Source organism: Astyanax mexicanus, chromosome 17 (genome assembly GCF_023375975.1).
Source record: "Astyanax mexicanus isolate ESR-SI-001 chromosome 17, AstMex3_surface, whole genome shotgun sequence".
Classification (NCBI taxonomy): Eukaryota; Metazoa; Chordata; class Actinopteri; order Characiformes; family Acestrorhamphidae; genus Astyanax; species Astyanax mexicanus.
In genome coordinates, this window is record NC_064424.1 from 41,358,930 (window position 1) to 41,380,032 (window position 21,103).

At 38.3% G+C, this 21,103-nt stretch overlaps 1 protein-coding gene across 1 annotated transcript in view; it reads right to left on the bottom strand.

Annotated features, from left to right (window-relative positions):
• Positions 1 to 21,103, bottom strand: part of LOC103041651 (splicing factor SWAP) — a 209,652-nt gene that overhangs the window by 151,973 nt on the left and 36,576 nt on the right. The window contains exons 8-10 of the mRNA XM_022676513.2: positions 9,684 to 9,981; positions 9,411 to 9,575; positions 3,946 to 4,039 (exon numbers count right to left, since the gene is read on the bottom strand). Of these exons, the coding sequence (XP_022532234.2) occupies positions 3,946 to 4,039; positions 9,411 to 9,575; positions 9,684 to 9,981 (557 nt within the window). The remainder of the gene's footprint in view (positions 1 to 3,945; positions 4,040 to 9,410; positions 9,576 to 9,683; positions 9,982 to 21,103) is intronic.

Consider the following 21,103-nt stretch of genomic DNA (forward strand, 5'->3'; position numbering starts at 1 on the left):
TGGTTGATATGGTATCCCAGGTGGATGCTATGGTGTTGCTGACTGTTTGGTAACATGTCCAAGGTGGCTGCTATGGTACAGCTGTCGGTACAACATGTCCAAAGTGGATTCTAGGTGGCTGCTAAGAAGTAACAAAGGTGTTGTTATGGTATAGCAGTTAGTTGCTAAAACGTTGCCAGATGGTTGCAATGGTGTTGGTAAGTGGTTGGAAACATGTCCAAGGTGGTTGCTAAGGTGGTTGTTATGTTGTTGCTGGATGACTGCTATGGTATTGCTGACTGATTGGTGGCTGCAAAAAGTGGTTGCTATGTTGTTGCTAGCTGGTTGCTATGGTGTTCCTATGGGCTCTGTCTTAAACATTTTTTTTTTTAAACTATGTCTCTATTACTGAATGTATATAATTATTGTATGTCGCTTTGGACAAAAGCTTCTGCCAAATGCAATGTAATAAAATAAAATACTTTTAATACACAGTTCTGGAAAAAAATAAGAGACCACTTCAGTTTCTGAATCAGATTAATTGATGTTGCTATTTATAGGTTTATGTTTGAATAAAATAAACTAAATAAAATAAAATTTTTTTCTATAAACTACGAACAACATTTCTCCCAAATTCCAAATATAAATATTGTCATTTAGAGCATTTATTTGCAGAAAATGAGAAATGGCTGAAATAAGAAAAGAAAAACGCAGAGCTAATACAAAGAAAACAAGTTCATATTCATACATTTTTTAAGAGTTCAGAAATCAATATTTAGTGGAATAACACTGTTTTTTAATAACAGTTTTAATGCATCTTGGCATCATGTTCTCCTCCACCAGTCTTACACACTGCTTTTGGATAACTTTATGCTGCTTTACTCCTGGTGCAAAAATTCAAGCAGTTCAGCTTGGTTTGATGGCTTGTGATCATCCATCTTTCTCCTGATTATATTCAAGAGGTTTTAAATTCGGTAAAATCAAAGAAACTTATTTTTTAAGTGTTTTTTAAGTCTCTTAATTTTTCCAGAGCTGTATAAAGGAATATTCTGCTCCATGTCTAGCTTAAAAAACAACCAGTCAACATTTAGCATCACCACAAATATAAAGAGCCGAGTCAGGCTTTCTCTGAAACACTGCTGCTGTCTAACAGAAACCGGACTGCTGACAGAGGAGAGCTCGATCTTGTGTGAAGGAGTGACCTAAACCCCGAGTGAGCAGCATGCAGACCACCGGTGACTGGTCCATTAGTTCAGCACTTTGGATGGTCAATGGGGAGCAGTGTTTGATTAGCTCTTGTCAGAAGGCAGTCAGTGGGCTGTTTATGGTGCTATAAAGGTTTTGGGAATGCTGTCAGGTCAGCGGGTGTGAAACAGAAGATGAAAGCATGCACGTCATACATGCGGTTAGACACCCTTGGTTTAGCAACAGGTCAGAACAAAGGGTTGCAACGTCAGCGAGACACAGTTCATAGGTCAAACTTGCTCTATACTGCCACACTTCGCAATGACAGGTCATCCCCTGTTCATGTCTATCATAACTATACAGGTCAAACCTGTGAATATACAACACACGAACTGCACGAACATGTGATTTTGGACACGCCTCTAATAAATAAATTCAGCTACCCACATATATACAACACCCTCGAAAAGTATTGGGACAGTGAGGTCAATCCCTTTATTTCTGCTGTAGACAGAAAGCAATTGAATTTGACTTTAAAAGATAGATACGAGACAAAAAAAAAAATCAACATTTCAGCTTTTATGTTCAGGTATTTACTAGGCAAGGTAAGGTGGCTACAGTGGGTGGTCTCAGAGAAGGAAGCTGGCCAATAATATTAGAGCTCAGTTTATTTATTTATTTATTTTTTTCACAAGACAATAATTGAAAAAAAAACAACAACTGGTAACTCTGATTAACTTATCCTGTGCAACAGAGTTTATTCTTGCTCTTTCTTATTCTGTCCTGGGGCGGTCCTGATGAGAGCCAGTTTCATCATAACGTTTTGATAGTCATTTTGATAGTCTGCACTTGAGGACACTTCCAAAGTTCTTCAATTTTTTCGAATTAACTGACCTTCATTTCTTAAAGTATATTTTCCTTTACTTAATTAAGTATTTCTTGACATAATATGAATTAAAACCTTACTTTAATACAGCTATTCACTGTATACCAACTCTACCTCTTCACTACTTTACAACTGCCCTCAAACATTAAGAGAACAAGAAATTCATGTACTTTTTCTCACTATACGGTGCACTTAAAATACTTTAATTTCACAAAAATCAACAGTGTGTCTTATAATCTGGTGCATTGTATGTATAAATTCTACCAGTCAGGTTGTAAGTAGCAATTAAAAAAGCCACTCCGTTGAAATACAGCGTTATACAGGAGATTCAGTTTAGTTCTATAGCGCCGATGCTGGAGCAGTATTAGCAATAGCCGCTAAGCATGCTATACTGTAGCCCTTTCACAGTTCAGAGGTGAGTATATCAGACTGTAGCCTGCTGCTAACACTGGCTAGCACTGCTGGAGCAGCATTAGCTGCTAATCATGCTAAGCGTTCAGAGGTGAGTATATCATACTGTAGCCTGCATGTTTACCATGTTAAAACAAGCTACACGGGACGAACTGCGAGTTAATATCACCACGGCTTACTGGAACACTTAGGGTTCCTCAGTGCAGTGCAGCATTAGCCGATAAACACAGCTAGCGCAAGCAGTTAGCTGCTAATGCTAATGTTAATGCAGCTGCACCCAGCCTTAGTCGAAATCTGGCAATGTAAGCTTACTGTAAGTAAACGAAAACGCTTTACCTCACCCAAATAAACAGTTTCCAGTAGAGACATCTGTGTAGATTTTAAGAATTACAGTTTTGTTTACTTAGCTTAGCTTTACTTAACTTAGTTATCAACCTCCCCCACCACCACTCTCACCACTGGTGAGACCTGCTGAATTAGAGGGAAAGCATGGCAACACCCCCATTCCTTACTAGTGTAATGCGCATAACACGCCTTATAATCCGGTGCGCCTTATATTGCAAAAAAAATGACGAGTTCAGCACAGCTGTTAACTTAAAACCTGAATTCCAAGTGACTCTACCTCAAAAAGCTGTCTGAGAAAATCCAACCAAGAGGTGCAAATCTATCACTAACCAAGAGGTGCCAAGATTGAAGAATCTAAAATATGAAACATATTCTGTTTTATCTTTTACTAAATAATTCCAGATGTTTACAGTCATAGATTGAATGACTTTAGTATTAATCTACAATGCAGGACATTAAATGGGTGTCCAAACTTTTGACTGGTACTGAACATGTCCATTTCTTTCTACAGTTACACAACCAGTGATCATACATAAGGTTCTCTTATTTCAAGAAGGCAGATCAAAATAAAAGAGCAGGAGACCTCTGGGATTGAATCAATACTGTCCGATGGCCTTGGCTCAGCGAAGGCCAGCAGAGCAAAGCTGAGATACAGCATCAGGTGCGCCTCACTTAAAGAAGGCAGCCCAAGGTCACTGAAAGGTTGATGTCGAGCTGAGTGTGTAAGTAAACACCACACACAAGCTACGCTGTCATTCTGTTCTGAGCCATGCCCTGATAGTATGCGTGGGCACACTTCACTTTTTAGCGTTTTAGTGAGAGATAAAGGAGACGCTCATACAGTGCAGATAAACGAACCAGTGAAATGGAACCAATACAAGCAGAGCTCCCCAGAGCTAATGGAATCCTGAGTGTCTGCTGCTCGAACAAAAGAGCCGATTTTACAACAAAAACAAATCATATCTGATAGGGCAGCACATGACAACAGCTATCAGTATCCAAACATCCACATGAATGGAAAACCAAGCAAAGATTTGAAAAAGGAAGTTGGGGAGGACAGGCGAGGGATGTGGAGGGATCTAGCAGGGAAGCGAGAAAAGCAAGAATAGAAGGATAAAGGGCTGAGGGACTGACAATACCTGCGGCAGGCTTAGACCTTCCTTCTGCATGAAGTAGTGCTTCTTGAACTCGTAATAAGTGTTGTACTGGTGCCAAGACTGCAGGAAGTCAAACCTTTGGGGTTTAAAAAAAAAAAAAAAAAAAGAAAGAGAGAGAGAAAGAGAGACACACAAGTGAGCTTAAGAGTTATTACACAGAAAAATGGGTAGGATTAGAGTAGAGTTACACCAAGCTCTGAGGGAACACTCAACCCAGAGCTAGAGTTTAAAACAGGCCTGTAATTTAGACTGAAACACGATTGGTACAGCAAATAGAGAACAAATAAAAAGAATAAAACATTTCCAATGAAAGCATTGGCTTGTGGCTAGATTATGTTGTAACATTTTGAAACTACAAAACAGAGCTTTGGTTTTATATTGAAATACCAACACATTAAAATAGGGTCAGGAACAAATTATGCCTCCAGTATGGGTGGGACAATACATTATCATCACAATATGTTGCCCATGATTACAGTGACATCATGATACTGAGTTTTCTGTAGTTTTACTGTAGGTTTTGATCAGTGGTGTGCAGTGAGGCCCTTCTAACCCTTCAGAGAAGGGGTGACAATAAAGGCATTTAAATAATTACCTAATTTCTTATCAGGAAATATATATCATAGCTATTGAAAGTGTAAGAATTCATTGTATAATTTAGCTAAAATAAAAAACAGCAGCTAATTTAAAGCATAAGTCTGTGTTTTTTTTGTAGTTGCTGCAGGACTCTTATCTGACTGACAGCGGTTTTAACCAATCAAAGCTTTTTAAAATGGCTCCTCCCCGGCGTGACTGCGGGGCCCTTCTCCTGATTTTGAGAAGGGTGTAGTAATGAATCTATTAGCAAAGTTGAAGGACAGTCTAACCAATCGGATTCATGATTTTCACTACGGGGGTGGGGCCATGGCTGTCTAACCCCTTCTAAATGCTGTGTTGAAGGGGTTACGCGTTGCTTAGTCATTAACGGAGCTCATGCTGGATTAGTTCAATAGTTAGCTAACTATCATGGAATTGCGACTGCAAATCAGACAGATACCGTGTCGTATCTTATTAAAAAGCCTTTTTAAAGGCTGTCCTTCAATGTGAAACTGTGGCTGCAGGAGGGGTACCCACTATATTCACTGCACACCACTGGTTTTGGTAACCTGTAATTTATAATTGGTCGTGGGGGGGGGGGGGGGTGGTATTAATGTAAACTCCATCTACCCACCCTGAGAGAGCATGAACAATTATATTTTTATTCCTAATTTTGATCCCATTTTCTAATTTTCATCCCACTTATCACTAGTGATGGCCCAACACCAGCAGGGTGAAGACAAGCACATGCCTCCTCCGACACATGTTAAGTCAGACTCCGCCTCTTTTTGAACTGCTGCTGATGCAGCATTCTAAGTAGAATCACAACGCATTCAGAGGAAAGCGCAGCGACTCGGTTCTGATACATCAGCTCACAGACGCAGCCTTGTGCTGATCAACATCACCCTTTGGAGTGATGAGGGGAAAGAACGGCATCTACTGCACCCACCCAGAGAGAGCAAGGCCAATTGTGTTTTCTCTAAGGACTCCAGTAGCTGATGGCAAGCTACATGAACAGGATTCTACTGTCGATCTTTTGACCAATTATTCTCTCTCTGATTTTGGTTGCTGATGGAAAAGCAGTATAAATATATTTTATATACAATCTAAAAATAATAAGAAGAATATAAATTATATAAATAGGAAACATCTTGATCTTTTCCTCATATACATTTTATTTTATTTTAGCACCCATGAACGTTTCTGTTACTGTGAATATTTATCAGAGTAGAAAAGTAACTGTAATCTCCAAAAGGCATAAAAAAGAAAGAAAACATAGAAAAAAAAACATTTGTATATAATTAAAGTAAGATTAGTGAATATTTTTGTTTTGTACCATTTTAGAGTGAAAAACAGTTGGGTATCCCAAGAGATTTGAGCTCTCAGTTAATTTTTTATCAAGGTCTCAAGTCTTAATGAGCTTGATAGGGCTTTGGCTTGTAAACAATCCTCATTAAGAAAGGTCAGGTGATGCAAATTTTAAAGCTTTGCTAAGCTTTGCCCCGTCATCTCAAACCTTGTCCCAACAATAAGCAATAATGGGCTTGCTAAAGCTGCCGCCTAGAACGCCTATAGCACAGTGTTTCGTTGGATAGATGTTTGTTAGTATAGTAATGTAGTTAAGAAATGGTGATTAACAGGAACCGTGGTCTAGCTAAAGTCTGGAGGACGAAGAAAACTTTAGTACTGGTTATAGAATTGATAGAAAAGTAAAGCAAATCTCCAACAGACCTTCTGGAATGGGAAGGATGTACCACCCACTAAAGTATAACTAAAACACATCCGCTCTAAATAAGACACAAGCAATTCTATAACATCTATCCATCCCAAAGCAGATATAAATATAATACACTGAAAAACAGTGATAATAATGATCCAGATTAAACAATATTACAACCTAGTCGAATGTCAGTTGGAGCTGTGCGATTTATTACTTAATTATAATTTATTTCCATGATTATTTCCATATTACAACCCCTGGCAAAAAGTATGGAATCACCAGTCACATGAGCACTCCTTCAGACATTTCATTCTGTAAAACAAACTCTGATCAAAAACATGATACAATAATAAGGTCATTCCAAAGTGCAACTTGTTGGCTTTCAGGAACACTCAAAGAAATGAAGAAAAAACATTGTGGAAGTCAGTGAATGTTACTTTTATTGACCAACCACAGGGAAAAAAATATGGAATCACTCAATTCTGAGGAAAAAAGTATGGAATCATGAAAAACAGATAAACAAAAGATGATTCAAAATACATCACTAGTATTTAGTTGCACCACCTTTGGCTTTTATAACGGCTTTCAGTCTCTGAGGCATGGACTTGATGAGTGACAAACAGTATTCTGCATCAATTTGGTGCCAACTCTCTTTGATAGCAGTTGCCAGATCAGCTTTGCAGGTCGGAGCCTTCTTGTGGACCATTTTTTTTCAATTTCCACCACAGGTTTTCAATTGGGTTGAGATCTGGACTATTTGCAGGCCATGACATCGACTGAATGTGTCTTTCTCCAAGGAATGCCTTCACTGTTTTTGCCCTATGGCACGATGCATTGTCATCTTGGAAAATTATTTCATTATCTCCAAACATCTGTTCAATTGAAGGGATGAGAAAACTGTCCAAAATGTCAATGTAAACTTGTGCATTGATAGAAGAATTAACCACAGTCATCTCCCCAGTGCCTTTGCCTGACATGCAGCCCCATATCATCAAGGACTGTGGAAATTTGGTTGTTTTCTTCAGGCAGGCCTCTTCATAAATCTCACTGGAACGGCACCAAACAAAAGTTCCAGCATCATCACCTTGTCCAATGCAGATTCTTGACTCATCACTGAAGATAACTTTCATCCAGTCATCCACAGTCCATGATTGCCTCTCCTTAGCCCACTGCAGTCTTGTTCTTTTATGTTTAGGTGTCAATGATGGTTTTCTTTTAGCTTTCCTGTATTGAAATCCCATTTCCTTTAGGCGATTTCTTACGGTTCGGTCACATACATTGGCTCCAGCTTCTTCCCATTTATGCTTCATCTGTTTAGTTGTACTTTTTCGGTTTTCAAGACAAATGGCCTTAAGTTGCTTGTCTTGACGCTTTGATGTCTTTCTCGGTCTACCAGTACGCTTGGCTTTAACAACCATTCCATGCTGTTTGTATTTGGTCCATATCTTGGATACAGCTGACTGTGAACAGCCCACATCTTTAGCAACCATGCGTGAAGAGTTACCTTCTTCAAGAAGTTTCACAATCCTCTCTTTTGTTTCAAGAGACATTTCTCTTGTTGGAGCCATGGTTCTTGCCACTCTAATTCGTCCAGCAGCCCTCCAAGGTGTCATGACTGCAGGTGTTTTTAACTGCAGACTAACAAGCAGATCTAATCTGAGGCAGGTGTCCATTTAGGGAAAGGAAATTGACTGGGTGTGTCCTTATTTTCTACCTTCAATTTGAGTGATTCCATACTTTTTTCCTCAGAATTGAGTGATTCCATATTTTTTTCCCTGTGGTTGGTCAATAAAAGTAACATTCACTGACTTCCACAATGTTTTTTCTTCATTTCTTTGAGTGTTCCTGAAAGCCAACAAGTTGCACTTTGGAATGACCTTATTATTGTATCATGTTTTTGATCAGAGTTTGTTTTACAGAATGAAATGTCTGAAGGAGTGCTCATCCAAGACTGGTGATTCCATACCTTTTGCCAGGGGTTGTATATATGTCCTCCTTTATGTATTTTTTACAGATCACGGTGATCAAAATTTAGGGACGCAATTAATCACACCTTTTCTGCTTCCTAAAACTCTAAAAGACTGTAATAGTTAATCAGACGGAGCGATAAGTGGAGTGAGTCTCATTTGGGTTTTTTTTAAAAAATGACATATTAAAGGGAAAAAAATATATTATTCCTCTTTTACACACGTTAGAATAGGTATTTGGGCTATACAAAATATGTTTACAAAGTTCTTTGCACAAAAGAGATCTCACCATCTTCAGTCTCTTTCAAAATGAGCCATTTAAGGGCTCTGACACTTTTATGCAAATAAGCTGTTGCTGGCTAAACCCCACGTATAAGCTAAGCGTTTACCATGTTAGTGTTAGCTAACACAAACAAGCTAGTTCATGCTAAACAGCATTATAAGCACCAAACTCATTATTTGAAAGTATTTACATCTCTATCATTTGTTGAAATGCCACGGACATTAGGTAAAGATCCCTCTGTTAGACGAAGTCTGCTGGCTAATCTGCTGGCTATAGATCTTTAACTAATCTAGTGGGTGGGGCCTTGGCCTTGGCCTTGGCGAGTAAAGGGGTGATGTCAGGGTGGTTTTATGCTGGTTTTGTGACGTCACCACAATAAGGGAGCCGTGCAAACGACTCACAGAAGCATATGATTCCTATGATTGCCATTGACAGAAAAGGGATGAATGGATTATTTTGAGCTTGGAGTGTTTAAAAGACAGTCGAGATTCAAGAGGAAATACAAAAAATTATACAAAAAATGAGTATTGCATAATATGTCCCCTTTAAAGTTTGCTCACTGATTAATTGCATGTACTAAATCACATAACAAAATCACAATTATATTTATTTGACTATATTTTACTCATTTTTCATCAGTAAAAGCAACAGCTGGGTTCACCTCTTACAGACCTGCTGAGTTTGGTCATTTTGAAGCATACCTTGAGGGAATGCATCACACAAAAACTTTTAACAGTTTAAAAAAACTTGGCGAGGGAGAATAAAATAAGTGGAAAAACTAAAACTTTTTTGGGTGTAAAGTCTAAATCTATTTAAAAAGGTATGAGACAGACCTGAAGTGAGAAACCTGAATGTGAAATAAGAGGCATATTTTAAGCTGCAGTTGACGGAGGCTACTTACCGCGAGTCATTCTTAGCACGCACACTGCTCTCAAACTTCACTCCATTCCGGGCCACATACTCAGCCAGCTTGTCAATAACAGGCTGGATATCTGGTGGAGGGGGGATGATGGCGGCAGTAGGAGCCGCTACTGGCTGGCATACGCTGGCTGGAGGAGGGTGAGAGCTGAAGAGTGAGAAAAAGCAAAGTGAGAAAGCAATTAGCAGCATGAGCCTTTAATCAGAAGAGAGCAGCTGGAGTGCTGGAGTGTGGTGGGAGGGGTCAGTTACACACCTGGTGGTGGCGGCGGGAAGACCAGCGGGGGCAGAGAGAGCGACTGGGGCAGAAACGACGGGGGCGAGGGCAGGGGTCGGGACAGGAGCAGGAGCTGGTGGGACAGCGGTCATGGTGTCGAGAGGTGGAGGAGTGGTGCCCGGCGGCGGAGGCGCTACGGATGCTGACTGTGCCGGCATCATGCCAGTGGGCATGGAGCCATAGTAGGCGCTGGCATCGATCCCAGGTGGCGGTGGGGCCAAGCAGTACGTGCCATCAGGTAGCATACAATACCCATAGTACATTGCAGCCATGTTAGCTGTAAAACAAATTAAAAAAAAAAATTAAAAAAAGACATTTTTAGACCCATATGGACACCACTTAAAAAATGTTTCTTTGATTTGACCAAATTAAAAACCTCTGGAATATAATCAAAAGAAATATAGATGATCACAAGCTGATCATCAAACCAAGCTGAACTGCTTGAATTTTTGCACCAGGAGTAAAGCAGCATAATGTTATCCAAAAGCAGTGTGTAAGACTGGTGGAGGAGAACATGCCAAGATGCATGAAAACTGTGATTAATAACCAGGGTTATTCCACCAAATATTGATTTCTTAACATTTAAACCTTTTGGTATTTCAGCCATTTTTCATTTTCTTCAAATAAATGCTCTAAATGACAATATTTTTATTTGGAATTTGGGAGAAATGTCTGTAGTTTTCAGAATAAAACAATAATTATTTTAGTCAAATAGATATCTATAAATAGCAAAATCTGACAAACTGATTCAGAAACTTAAGTGGTCTCTTAATTTTTTCAAGAGCAGTATACACAAATACACACACATACATATATAAATATATATATAAATATATATATATATATATATATATATATATATATATATGTATGTATGTATTAGGGATGATATAATTTGAAATCAGTAACGCATTGTTATTATATATATTTTTTAATGCAAATTAATTATGCCACCAAGTTTGACCCCAGCTTCCAACGTAATCTGCTTCACCCCCACCGAACACAGATTTATTTTTTTCTGGAGCGGTTAGTTTGTGGTGAGAACGTGATCTGGTCTCGATCCGACCCAGCTATCAAATATACTTTTTTTTTTTAATTGAGCTAAACTGCTGATAAGGCACAGTTTAATCTGATTTAATAGCCAGATAATGTACTGCTATGAACAAACGCTGTCTCTGCTGCTCCATGCTGTTTTACACATGCAGTAATGTGCAGCGTTCACTGCTTACATCTGCACAGCACATCCCATTGAAATCACTGTGTTTGAAAAGGCAATGGCCTCCACACATTACACAGATATACACACTGGAACACAAAATCTTCACTATATTTACTTTATTGCTCCTGCGCCAGAAAAGCTCTGACCAATCAGAGGAAACAATGTACTATGAAAAAAAAATAGAGAAAGAAAAAGGCAAAAGAAAGGATGTAAATACAAACTGGTGTTTAATAATAAAAAGAGGTTCGCCATTAGGGGTGGGCGATATGGCCCTAAAATTTTATCTCGATATTTAATTATATTTTTGCGATAACAATACTCTTGTTACTCTTAACAATACTCAATACTCTACGATAACAATTACTCTTACAAAACACTCAATTAAAAAAAAATATTCTAGAATACACTACTGCACTCCATATATCTCCATATATCCAGGAATGAAGTAAAATAAATATTCTTGGACAGATATAATCTTTCGCTAGTAAATATATAATGGGAAACGAGAACAGTGTGAATTTTTCTTTTACTAAAAACAGGAAAAAAAATAGTACCCTAATGTGATCATTTCAGGGTATAATATCGTTCATCATATAAGAAAATGTCGGCGATATTATTGTGAACGATACGATATGGCACACCCCTACTTGCCATGCATTTAAAAGCTTTATACTGACGTTACGTGAGCGAGCGTACGAACAGGCTGAAGAGGAGAGAACATGTCCAGCCAGGACCGACCTCTCCATGCTAATCAAATTTTTACCCTCCAGTGTAAAGGCAGGAAAGCACACAGAGGGAAATCTGACATTGATACAAATTAAAAATGAAAATAATCTATGTCCAGATCACACTGGCGGTAATTAAATTTACTTTGTAAGGAGCAGATAGAGACTAAAGCGGGAAGGTGGGGGGGGTGAGTTTCATCTGGAGCGGTAACACTAATTAGGGTTGACTGCTCGGGTCTCCTCTCGTGTAATACCGATGTTGAGATCCTATTTACACCTGTTCACTTGACGTGAATTGCTGATGAGATTTTGGACACATGTGCCAATTGTTACTTTCAATTGTATTGGGAGGATTTTTTTTGGCTTCTTTTAATATAAAAGCTGCATGTAGGGTTGAACTTGATATGCTATTTCCTTAAAAAAATAAAATAAATAAATGTTTGTTTTTAAATTGATTTCATACAAGTTATTGTTGTTGATACAGTTTTGTTAAAAGCAGCTATAAATAAATGTAGGGACTCCAGTAGACAACTCCAAAAATGGGTTTAAAAAAATAAAAAGAAGAATAAAAAAAATTTATCGGCACTCTCAACTTAATATTTGGTTGCACACCCTTTGGGAAAAAAAAGTGTCAATCAAATCAATTGCTTCCTATAACCATCAGCAACATTCATACACCCCCTCAACTGGAATTTTTAAATTTCTCCAAAGGTGTTAAATGGAATTCAGATTTGGACTCATTGCTTTCCACTTCAGAACTCTCCAGTGCTTTGTTCCCGTCTCCTATGTTTGGGGTCATTGTCCTGCTGGAAGACCCATGACCTAGTACTCAAACCCAGCTTTTTCATGATTCCTTGCACACAGCCAAGGCTCCCAGTGCCAGAGGCAGCAAAACAACCTTAAAACATCTTTAAACCTCCACCATATTTAACTGTGCCACAGGGCGAGAAGAGAAAAACCTGGCCCCACCCCCACAATGTGACACAGCCTCACACACAGGTGTGTCTATCTGAGTGAAATAGACTAATTAGACCAGCTGGGCACATTTTAAGGCCACTCAGCCCACACCAAGAGGGATGTACAGGAGTAGGGAGGCTGAGGCAACCAGGACTGGTTCACTATAAAGATGTTAACCCTTGTGTGGTGTTCGGGTCTGTGGGACCCGTTTTCATTTTTCATCAAATGATACTAAAAATATATTTTTTCTAACTCAAACTCATTGGCATTGGCTCATTTTTTGTGAAAAACATATATCAAAACACATTTTCGATAAACACACACTGTACACCCCCCCCCACACACACATTTATATTACTTACAGTATGTTTTGCCAAGGGCTAATAAACATTACTTCATTTGTAAATTTGAAACTAAACTAATTTTCTACTCATATCTTGAGTTTAATTCATTTTCTTTTACATTTTATTAAAACACTAATAAAAAAAAAAAGAGTAGCACTTTTTGTAAGAAATGTAACATAAGAAAGGTAAAGGGCAAATATTAACCATGTAAGCTGTTTATATTGCTTGCAATTTAGGTGAAGCGAGCATGTGTAAAGCATTTTAATGTAAAATTGCTTAATTTTGCTGAATTAAATACAAGTAACAAAGTAAACGAGGAACAAAAATATGAACACCACACAAGGGTTAAAGAACCATCATGCTTACTTAGGTTTGTTTTGGGGGTGGTGGTGGAGGGCAACATTTAAAATAAAGGTACATTTTTAGCTTTCTTTGTAGACTTCGTTAAACAGTAGAATCTAGTGTTTCATTTCATACAAATGTCGACATAAAATTCGGGCTGACACTGATGCACCCTGAGCCTGCAGGACAGCATGAATTTCTTTGGAACTTGACAGGGGCTGCTTATCCCCCATTTGGAATTTCCTGCGTTGGAACTTTTTTTAATTAATATTTTTTTCTCTTCCGTCCACATCCAGGGAGATTAGTTAAAGTAGCATGAGATGTAGAATTCTTAAATATGTTGCGCACCTTGGACAAATAAAAACATCAAGGTCTCTGGAGATGGACTTTCAAATTTCGACCATTTTCGATTGTTGATATTTTTCCACAATTTTTCTCTTTCTGTTCTCTGTGAGAGAGAAAGTGCAAATATTGAATCTTCCTCTCTCTTTTTTTAACTGGTTTCAGGTGTGATTTTTATATTTTATTCTATTATTTACCGACAACCTGCACTTTTTTTTTTTGGCTTTTTTTTTATCTATTTATTTGTGTTGTTCCAATACATACAAAGGAAATACAAATGTAATTGCAATCATTTTCTGAGAGAAAAGCATAAACAAATTCAGGGGTGCCAACACTGCCTGTATAAGAAATGATGATAGATTTCTCATTATTATAATTATTACCTACATTTTATGGTAACATTTAGAACGAGTTGTCCCCCTGTCACAGGGGGACGTAGGGCCCTCGCACAACAGCGCAAATCGTACCGGGCCAAACCGAGAAACCGGTAAAAGTAATTTTGAGGTCTTATTGAGTGTGCCAATGTTCAAGAGTTTTCTATCCTGTTAAACATGTGAAATATCCATTTAAAATACAGGTGGCGCTATGGCGCTGTTAAAATACATGTATTTGAAATTCTAATTCTACATCAAACAACAGCCTTAGATAAGCAGGCTGGTCAAATTTTGTGAGTTTTTCTCCGTTATAACCTCCTCAAAACACCTGGCATTACCTAGGTTTTGACCTCCTGTTTTGATGTGGGATCTCAAAAATTCAACCATCTGCCATTTCGTCCTCGTTTGAGATATCGACTATTCCTTCACAATTTATCATCAGATATGTTCAATGTTTATTTTTACCAAATACCAAGAGAATTCATCAAATTTGCTAGGAGTAGTTTGACAATGTACACAAAAAATGTGTGTAAAATGCAGATATTTCAAAATGGCCGACTTCCTGTTGGGCGGAGTCAGTCCTACCAATGCTGAAAATGTGTGTAATGATGTCTTTTGTGTTTTTGCCAAGTTTCATGAATTTTCAATAATCTGTTTTCTGACCATGTCATGGTTTCACTTTGGTTTAGTGTTGCGTCTCTAGTGACTCAATTGCTCGCCATTGGGTCACCGTTTTACCGATCAACTAATCCTTTGGCAATTATCATCAAATATGTCTGTTGTTCATTTACAGCAAAATAAGAGGTAATCTGACAAAGACTTTAGGAGCAGTTTAAATTAGTTTGTGAAAAATTTGTAAAAATATTACAAATTCCAATATGGCCGACTTCCTGTTGGGCAGAGCTAATAGAAGCCAATTGCAAATATGTGCAGGGTCATACTATCTACGATCCTACCAAAATTTGAGAAGATTAGACAAATTTTGACACATCCACAGCTAATTTATTAAACGAACCAATTAGGGGGCGCTGTAGAGTATGCTAGCTATACATGAAAAAATTGTCAAAATATTTGTAAAGTGTTTTTAGGTCTTATGCAATCTGTCAATTTTCAAGAGGTTTTGAGCATTCCCGTAATGTCAAATATGCATTGAAACCTAGGTGGCGCTATAGAGCCAATGAAATACGTATACAAGAAATTTTAATTTCAGATGAAAGTACTGCTTAATTGAAGCAGGCCTGTAAATTTTCAAGAGTTTTCAACCTTTTTAACCTCCTCAAACACCTACTAACACCAGAATGTATTCACTTCCTGTTTTAATGGGGCATCTCAAGCAGTTCAACTGTCCGCCATTTCGTCCTCGTTTAAGATATCGACTATTCCTTCGCAATTTATCATCAGGTGTGTTAGTAGTTTATTACTGACAAATATCAAGAGTATTCAACAAATTCCCTAGGAGGAGTTCGACAAAGTATGCAAAAAATGTGTGTAAAATGCACATATTTCAAAATGGCCGACTTCCTGTTGGGCGGAGTCAATCATTCCAATACTAAAAATGGGTCTTATGATGTCTCTTGTGTTTTTACCAAGTTTCATGATTTTTCAATAATCTGTTTTATGACTGTGTCATGGTTTCACTTTGGTCTAGTGTTGCGTCTCCATTAAATTAATTGTCCGCCATTACGTCATCGTTTCAGCTATCGACTATTCCTTCGCAATTTATCACCATGTATGTCTGGAGCCTATCCATACCAAATTTAGAGGTAATCTGACAAAGACTCTAGGAGGAGTTCGAATGAGTTTGTGAAAAATATGTAAAAATTCCACAAATTCCAAAATGGCCGACTTCCTGTTGGGCGGAGCTAATGCATTCCGACTGGTAATATGTGCAGAATCATATTGTCTATGTTTCTGTCAAAAATCGAGAATATCTGAGAATTTTTGAGAAGGCCACGGCTAATTTATTAGCCGAACCAAATAGGGGGCGCTGTAGAGTCACCTAGCTACACACGACAAAAATGACAATATATATCTAAGTCACTTCGAGGCCTTATTGAATCTGCCAATTATCAAGAGGCTGAGCGCTTTCCAAAAATGTCATACGAAATAGGTGGCGCTAGAGAGCTGATGAAACACGAATATACAAAATTTTAATTTACGGTGAAAGTTTGGCCTAAGCCAAATAGCTCTGTAAAATTTTAGGAGTTTTCAAACATCCTAACCACTCCGAAACCCAGCGGGAAACTTTTTATTTTGCAACTTCCTGTCAAAATGGCCGACTTCCTGTTGGGCGGAGTCAAATAAAACCAAGTGATTCTTGTTCTTTATGAAGAGGTCAATGAGTGTACCAAAGTTGGTGCACATTGGACAAACTTCATCCCAGCCAATGCCGACGTTTGGGGGCGCTATGGAGCTCCTGAACCACGCCCATGTCAATGCTCTATGGAACTTTTACATTTTCACCAAGTTTGAGGCCTGTGCCAAAATACGTGAGTTTTCCCATATCAGAAATGCCTCAAAAATGAGCGAAAGGGTCAAGAAGCGTAATAATAATAATAACGAGTTGTCCCCCTGTCACAGGGGGACGTAGGGCCCTCGCACAACAGCGCAAATCGTACCGGGCCAAACCGAGAAACCGGTGAAAGTAATTTTGAGGTCTTATTAAGTGTGGTAATTTTCAAGAGTTTTCTATCCTGCCAAAAATGTGAAATACCCATTTAAAATACAGGTGGCGCTATAGAGCTGTTAAAACAAATATTTGAAATTCTAATTCTAGATCAAACAACAGCCTCAGATAAGCAGGCCGGTCAAAGTTTGTGAGCTTTTCTCTCTTATAACGTCCTCAAAACTCCTAGCATTACCTATGTGTCAACCTCCAGTTTTGATGTGGCATCTCAAACATTCAACCGTCCGTCATTCCCTTCTCGTTTAAGATATCGACTATTTCTTCACAATTTATCATCAGATATGTTCAATGTTTATTTTTACCAAATACCAAGAGAATTCAACAAAATTTCTAGGAGTAGTTTGACAACATACGCAAAAAATGTATGTAAAATTCAGATATTTCAAAATGGCCGACTTCCTGTTGGGCGGAGTCAGTCCTACCAATACTGAAAACGTGTCTAATGATGTCTCTTGTGTTTTTGCCAAGTTTCATGAATTTTTAATCAACTGTGTTCTGACTGTGTCATGGTTTCACTTTGGTTTAGTGTTGCGTCTCTAGTCAATCAATTGCTCGCCATTACGTCACCGTTTTAGCGATCAACTATTCCTTTGGCAATTTTCATCAACTGTGTCTGATGTTCATTCTCAGCTAATTTAGAGGTAATCTGACAAAGACTTTAGGAGCAGTTTAAATGAGTTTGTGAAAAAAAGTGTAAAAAAATTACAAAATCCAATATGGCCGACTTCCTGTTGGGCGGAGCTAATACAAACCAATTGCAAATATGTGCAGAGTCATAGTATCTACGCTCCTACCAAAATTTGAGAAGATTAGACAAATTGTGACACATCCACAGCTAATTTATTAAACGAATGAATTAGGGGGCGCTATAGAGTCCGCTAGCTACACATGAAAAAAATTATCACAATATTTGTAAAGTGTTTTTAGATCTTATGGAATCTGACAATTTTCAAGAGTTTTTGAGCATTTCCGTAATGTCAAATATGCATTGAAACCTAGGTGGCGCTATAGAGCCAATGAAATATGTATATATGAAATTTAAATTTTTAATCAAAGGACCGCTTAAATCAAGCAGGCCTGTAAAGTTTCGTGAGTGTTCAACCTGTTTAACCTCCTCAAACACCTACTAACACCAGAATGTATTTACTTCCTATTTTAATGGGGTATCTCAATCAATTCAACTGTCCGCCATTTCGTCCTCGTTTAAGATATCGACTATTCCTTCGCAATTTATCATCAAGGATGGTAGTAGTTTATTGCTGACAAATATCAAGAGTATTCAACAAATTCCCTAGGAGGAGTTCGACAAAGTATGCAAAAAATGTGTGTAAAATGCACGTTTTTCAAAATGGCCGACTTCCTGTTGGGCGGAGTCAATCATATCAACACTGAAAACGTGTGTAATGATGTCTTTTATGTTTTTGCCAAGTTTCATGAATTTCCAAGCAGCTGTATTCTGACCATGCTAATGTTTCTATTTGGTTTAGTGTTGTGTCTGTATTAAATCAACTGCCCGCTATTACGTCATCGTTTCAGCTATCGACTATTCCTTCGCAATTTAGCACCACGTATGTCTGGAGACTATCCACAGACAATTTAGTTGTAATCTGACAAAGACTCTAGGAGGAGTTCGAATGAGTTCGTGAAAAATGTATAAAAATTTAACATTTTTCAAAATGGCCGACTTCCTGTTGGGCGGAGCTCATACATGCCAATGGGTATTATGTGTGGCATCGTAATATCTATGTTTCTACCAAAAATCTTGAACATTGGGGAAAATTTGAGACAGCTACCGCTAATTTATTAGCCTAAACCAAATAGGGGGCGCTGTAGAGTCATTTAGCTCCACATTAGAAAAACGATTACATTTCTCGAAATCATTTAAAGGCATTATTGGGTCTGCTCATTTAGAAGAGGCTAAGAGCTTTCTATAAATGTCATATAAAATAGGTGGCGCTAGAGAGCTGATAAATTATGAATATGAAAAATTCCAATTTTACATCAAAGTACAGCCTATGCCCAATATGCCTGTGAAATTTTATGAGTTTTCGAACATCGTAACCCACCCAAAACACCACGGGAAACTTTTTATTTTGCGACTTCCTGCCAAAATGGCCGACTTCCTGTTAGGCGGAGTCAAATAAATCTAAGTGATTCTTGATCGGTATAATGAGGTCAATGAGCGTACCAAAGTTGGTGCACATTGGACAAACTTTATCCCGGCCACTAGCAACGTTTGGGGGCGCTATAGAGCTCCTGATCAACGCCCAAGCCCAGGAACTGTGAAATTTCAAATTTTTCACCGGCTTTGATGTCTGTGCCAAAATTCAAGAGTTTTTGAGTATCAGAAAGGCCTCAAAAATGGGCGCGAAGTTTAAAAATAAAAATAATAATAATAATAATAATAAACGGACCAAAAACAATAGGGCTTTGCACCTCCGGTGCAGGCTTCGCCTGCGCCTTCGGTGCTCGGGCCCTAATAATAAACGGACCAAAAACAATAGGGCTTTGCACCTCCGGTGCAGGCTTCGCCTGCGCCTTCGGTGCTCGGGCCCTAATTAGCCTACCTTGGAACAGCTATGGTTTACAGTATGGATGGGCGATATGGCTCTAAAATAATATCACGATATTTCAGGGTATTTTTGCGATAACAATATTCTTGGCGATATAGGAAAAGAGAAAAATAATTAATTAATTTCAGGAATATAGTATAATAGTATAAGAGTGTAATCATAATGTGGCAAAATAAATAATATAGCATAAAATAATATAATGCAGCAAAAAATATTGCAGAATATTTTCATGCATATAAACTGCAGACTAAAACTATAAACTAAAACAATTTACAATAAATACACTTAAAGCTTCACAGTAAATAACAGACTACTTTTAAGACAGAACAGCCCTATTATCACGATATGGATTTTTAATATCATGATATTTCTGTGTCACGATGTATTGTATACGATATAATATTGCCCACCCCTAGTTTACAGTGATTATTTTAACTGCAAATTAGTCATTTAAACCAGTATGACTGTTTACAACTCAACGACTGTATAATGCAGAAATTCTCAATTCAGTATAATTTCCCCTTTTATACAGAGCACACAAGAACCCGAGTAATGCAAATTACTGCACAGTTACTGCCTAGCATTTGAGGCAATCAGGTGAAGCAGGGTTTTCCAATTCAAATGTATTGGATTATTTTTCAGCTCATTGCACAACAATGTACATATAAATGAACTGTAATCACGAGACTGAGTCTGACGCGTTTGAGACAACAGCGGGAAAAAAAAGTGCAAATACAATTAATTTCAAACGTCCTGCCAGTGCTGGTAATGGTAATGATCTCTCCACTGCGAGCCTGTGTGCCAGAGCTTTTCTAACCCCGCGCCAGAGCCAGGCCACTAGTCTTCGCCCGCTCATTCATGCCAGTTTAGCTTTCCGTTTGATTGCAGCCTCACATCAAAGGCAGCTGTAACAGAGCAGCGCGAGTGGGAGGAAAGGAGCATCAGGGTCTGGACACGGCTGCATTTGCCACATATCTGGACTGTGTGTGCCTGTGTGTGTGTGTTTACTGTAACTGAGCTCTCGGTCAGGCTGTCTGAGAATTCTCACTGGTAGAAAATACACCTACATCTACATTATCTGTTGTGAAATCCTTTACACTGCAGTGTATCTGTATCTGTTTCTCTGTACACTTTATTCATTATTATTATTATCATAATTCCACAGGAAAGATAACCACCACGGAGCAGCTATAATTATTTAGGTGGTGGGTCATTTATAATCAGCACTGTAGTAGACTAGTATTAGATAGGCTTGTCATAAAATTTTCAAAAAAATCATCAGTGCGCCTCATAATCCTGTGCGCCTTTTGTTGGGATTCCAGAAATACTAAGTTTACTATAAATAAACGGAAGTGCTTTATTCACCCAAATAAACAGTTTTCAGGAGATAAATCTATATAGATCATAGACTGTCTATAGCTGGACAGTGTATCTGTCTCTCAAAAGTGAAGCCACCACAGGTCGGGCGCCCCCTGCTGTTTGGTTGCAGAAAGCTGTGTAACCCCACCCATCCCCATAGGTTTCAATGGCAAAACAGAACAACTTTCAATCACGTTTTTTTCTAATATACTGTAATTCTACCTCCTTTATTTAAATGTAACAGCTAGTGTAACCTCTGCTTATATTGTAAATTTTATATTTCCCACAGAATTAGTTTTTAAAAACGTTATTCAGCTTTTTTTTTTTTTAAATATGTGGTTATTGTAAAAGGGCTGGTTTGGGCAGGACCAATAACAGACCGTCCGCTCCGCTCTGCGGGGTTATTTAAATGAGTAGGCTGTCTCTCCACAGTCTTTCTCCCTCCTCTGGTCTCTGCTGCGCAGACTCGGGTTTCAGG